This window comes from Apteryx mantelli, unplaced genomic scaffold, assembly GCF_036417845.1.
Source record: "Apteryx mantelli isolate bAptMan1 unplaced genomic scaffold, bAptMan1.hap1 HAP1_SCAFFOLD_48, whole genome shotgun sequence".
NCBI classification, from domain to species: Eukaryota; Metazoa; Chordata; class Aves; order Apterygiformes; family Apterygidae; genus Apteryx; species Apteryx mantelli.
In genome coordinates this window covers 2,234,102-2,237,723 of record NW_027118783.1, presented here as the reverse complement: position 1 = coordinate 2,237,723, position 3,622 = coordinate 2,234,102, and the positions used below count along the sequence as shown (strand labels likewise).

The window sequence follows — 3,622 nt, the reverse complement described above, 5'->3', positions numbered from 1 at the left end:
TTTTCTCCCCATTTCGGTGACAACGGGGTGGACGGGAGCGAGTGACTTAGGTGGCAGCCTCCAGAGGCAGCCCTCAGGCCATAGCGGCCCCCGTGTCTGTGGTGCGGGCACCAGCGCCTTTCTGTTTCCCCTGAGCTGCTGGGTGCCCGCGGGGGTGCGCGCAGTTCGCTAGCGAACAGCAAGCTGGGCTAGCCGGCGCGTAGGAGGCGCCTGGGCACGGACGGCGGGCAGGCTGAGAGGCCGAGCTGATATTCGAGGGAGCCGCGAGTGCGCGGGGGCTTGGGAGGCTGCGGAGTCTCATGAGGGAGGGCGTTTTCGCTGGTGAACTTCCACCTCCCTGAAAGGAGGCTGCATCTCCTCTCCTCCTGGCGAGTCGCCTGGATGCAAGCAAAGGCGCTGCCTTTGGGGAGGGAAACCCCGGCCCCGGCCCCGGCAGTACTGCGCAGGCGCGCAGCGGCCCCCCCGCTCCGCTCTGTGACGCCGCCGTGCGACCTCGCCGCGGCCGTTGCACATCGCGGCGCCCGCGCGGCCTCTGGAGGCGGTTGCTCTCAGTGCTGTGGCTGCCGCTGCCGGAGCGAGGGCGCGTGCCTCGCTGGGAGCCTTGCTGCGTCCCTGCTCTCGGCCCACGCCTCTGCCCCTGGCCCGGGGGCTCCGAGCCCGCGGCCCTGCAGCCCGCCGGGGTGCAGCCCCGCAGCAGCTGTCCCGGGCCGCGGCCACTGGCCGGCGCTTGGCTCCTCTGCCCCCGCGTGAGGCGGGGCCGTGTCTGCGGGGCCGTGCCCGTGCCGGGCCGTGTCCCATCCCCGCCGCAGCATGAAGAGGCTCTTCGGGCTCTTCAGCAAGGGGCAGGGGCTGCCGCCATCGCCGTCCGGCGGCGCTTCCCTGCCCTGCGTCGGCGCCGCCTCCGAGCTCCGCGAGAAGGAGCTGGGCAAGCTGCACTGCGCGGCCGCCAGCGGCGACCTGGCGCGGGTGTGGCGGCCGTGGTGGCTGCCGAGACTCGGCATCAACAGGCGGGACAAGGCGAAGCAGTGAGGGGGGCAGCGCCGCGTGTGCCTGCGCCCGCCCGGCCGGGCTCTGGGCCGCGCCGCGAGTGTGGGGGGAAGCACGAGGGGCGGCTGCAAGGGCCGGGCTGCAGCGGCGGTGGCGGCGGCTGCGGCGGCGGTGGCGGCGGCTGCGTCTGTGGCTGCGGCGCGGCCCCGCAGCGGCGGGTGGAGGGGGCGGCGGTGGCGCAGCTGGGAGGCTCCAGCAGGCCCTTGCTGTGAGCAGAGAGGTCTCCTTGCCTGGTGGCAGCCCGCGAGGCTCGGCTCGGCTCGGCTCGGCTCGGCTGAGGAGGGCGAAACGAGGGGCAGGTTTTGTGAGCAGCTTCTCCCGCAGCGTCACCTGTACTGCGTGCGTGGCAGCAGCCCTTCGGAGGTGGTCGCGTGTTCCTTCGTAGCCGCATCGGCTGCGGTGGTTTGATTGGAGATGCTGGGCAGTTTGAAGGGCCGCCTTTCTTCCAGGCGCGGCGCGGCGCGGCAGGGCAGGGCAGGGCAGGGCCCTTCCTGGAAGGGAGGGCGGAAGGAAGGGAGGGAGTGTCGTTTTCTTCAGCTGGCGAGGGCTGTTGGAAAGGCAGCTCTGCTGCCTTGGAGAGGGCTTCCTCCGTGGTTGAGCTTGTAGGAGAAGGGTAGCTACAACTGCCGGCAAGACAGAGCGCTGCTTTGTTGCTGTGGGCATGGCAGTGTTGTGGGGGAAGGTTTCTGCTGGCTGGTTTGCTAGGTGTTACCGAGGGCGTTTTGGAGCGAGCGTGTCCTCGCGTTTGCTGCAGTAGTGAGCTCGGGGAAAGGACAGAAGGCACGAATTCCCGAAAAGCACAGCACAAAGCTGATGCGATGGTGTTCTAAAAGCCACCTCCTTAGCCTCTGGCACGCTGTTGTCACGTGAGCGATGCTGGCGAAAGCTAGAGGGTCCCTTGCCGTAGGCTTAAGGTGCCCAAGGCTTGGTCGTCCTTGCTGGGCTGTGTGTGTTGTGCTGTTGGAGGCAGTGGCCAGTTGCCTGGGCAGAGGCGTGGAGGGCAGCAGTTTCCCACCGGAAGCCTGAGGCTGTGCGGGAAGAGTCCTGTGGCTGGGCACAGGAATCCATTTGCAGGGAACGAGGCGGGGAGCTGAGTGACCGTCGTCTTCATAAATGGGTGCTGGGGTGGGGTGGGGTGGGGGGCATTTTTCCTAGCCCGCCCCAGGCTTTGGGTGTGCAACTGCTGTCATGGCTGAAGGAATGAGAAACTTTTTCTAAGTTTGTTTTTTGGAACCGGAAACGGGTGGCCCTACCCACGTGCCATAGGCAGGAGCGGTGTCTTCAGCTGTGTGCGTGTCTGTTGGTGTTAACGTCGTATATTTAAATTTTAGGACCCCTCTGCATCTTGCTTGCGCTAACGGGCATTCAGAGGTTGTTTCCTATTTAGTAGGAAACAAGTGCAAGCTGGATCCTCGTGACAATTTCAAGAGATCGCCGCTGATGAAGGTACGTGGAGTATGTGATGCTGCTGTAGGTAGGGCTTATAAGGTATGCACTGAGCGATCCCTCCCTTGGGTGATTCTTGACCTAGGTGTGGGTGGCGATTGTGTCGTGCTTGGTGCCGAATAGGCGCCTAACGTTACCTAATCTTTGAACGCGTTATTGTTTTCCGAGGTTGGCAAGCTGTGGGAGTTGTGGCAGAGGGAAACGTAGTTGCTGGAAAGGTTTCCTTTTTTGCTGTGTTGTTTCCAGGCAGTACAGTGCCAGCAAGAAGAATGCGTTGCTATTCTGCTAGCACACGGTGCCGACCCTAATCTGGCCGATGTTAACGGCAGCACTGCCCTTCACCTCGCTGCCATTGCTCCTAACACCTCTCTAGCAGGGCAGTTACTGGAGCACAATGCCCGTATTGATGCACGGAATGAGGTAAGCGCAGAGTTTGGGTAAGGCCGCTCTTGGAAAGAAAAGGTTGCTTCACTTCTCTGTGTTTTTCTAACTGAGGGGATTTATGCTTTCAGATGGGATACACTCCCCTTGCTCTTGCTGTGTCCGAACATCACGAAGAGATGGTGGAGTTCCTGCTTAAAAAGGGAGCTGACGTGCACGCTCGAGATCAGTCTGAAAGGTGAAGGGCTTGTCCAAACAGGGCGTGGGTCTCCTGAGTATTCTTAAAGCTTGACTGATGAGAGGCGTGGGCGTGAGCCTCTAAAAGGCCTAAGTAAGTAGCCACACGGAAGCAGTTGCTTCTGCGTGACTTTGGAAAAGTGATCTGCGCTTGGCTGCTGTTGCGCCTCACTGGCTGGCTTCTGCCTTCAGGACTGCCAGAAAGCATTGTGTCTGGTCGCCGCAAGGCAGAGGAGTTGCCGCTAGTTCTCCAGCATTGCTGCTGGGCAGGAGCGGGTTTTTAGAACCCAGGCACGGTTGGTAGGTAAGTGTTGTCTCGCGGGCAGCGTTGTCTCTCTGTCCTGACACTTGCTTTGACAACGGGCACGCGTTGAAACGAGAGAGGTTCCAGCTGGATGTGAGGAGAACCTTGCTGGCTGCGAGGACAGTGACACGTCAGAACGGGTTGCCCAAGGAGGTTGTGCAGCCTCCCTCCTTGGCAGCTTTGAAGAACCGACCGAGTAAAGCCGTG

The 3,622-nt window shown here is 62.5% G+C and overlaps 1 protein-coding gene across 1 annotated transcript; it reads left to right on the top strand.

Annotated features, from left to right (window-relative positions):
• The first annotated feature begins 810 nt into the window (after positions 1 to 810).
• Positions 811 to 2,934, top strand: LOC136996586 (ankyrin repeat domain-containing protein 7-like). Its single transcript, XM_067317483.1, has 3 exons — positions 811 to 1,025; positions 2,379 to 2,493; positions 2,740 to 2,934. Exons 1-3 carry the CDS (start codon positions 811 to 813, stop codon positions 2,932 to 2,934), a joined length of 525 nt encoding a protein of 174 aa, XP_067173584.1.
• Positions 2,935 to 3,622: the final 688 nt, after the last annotated feature.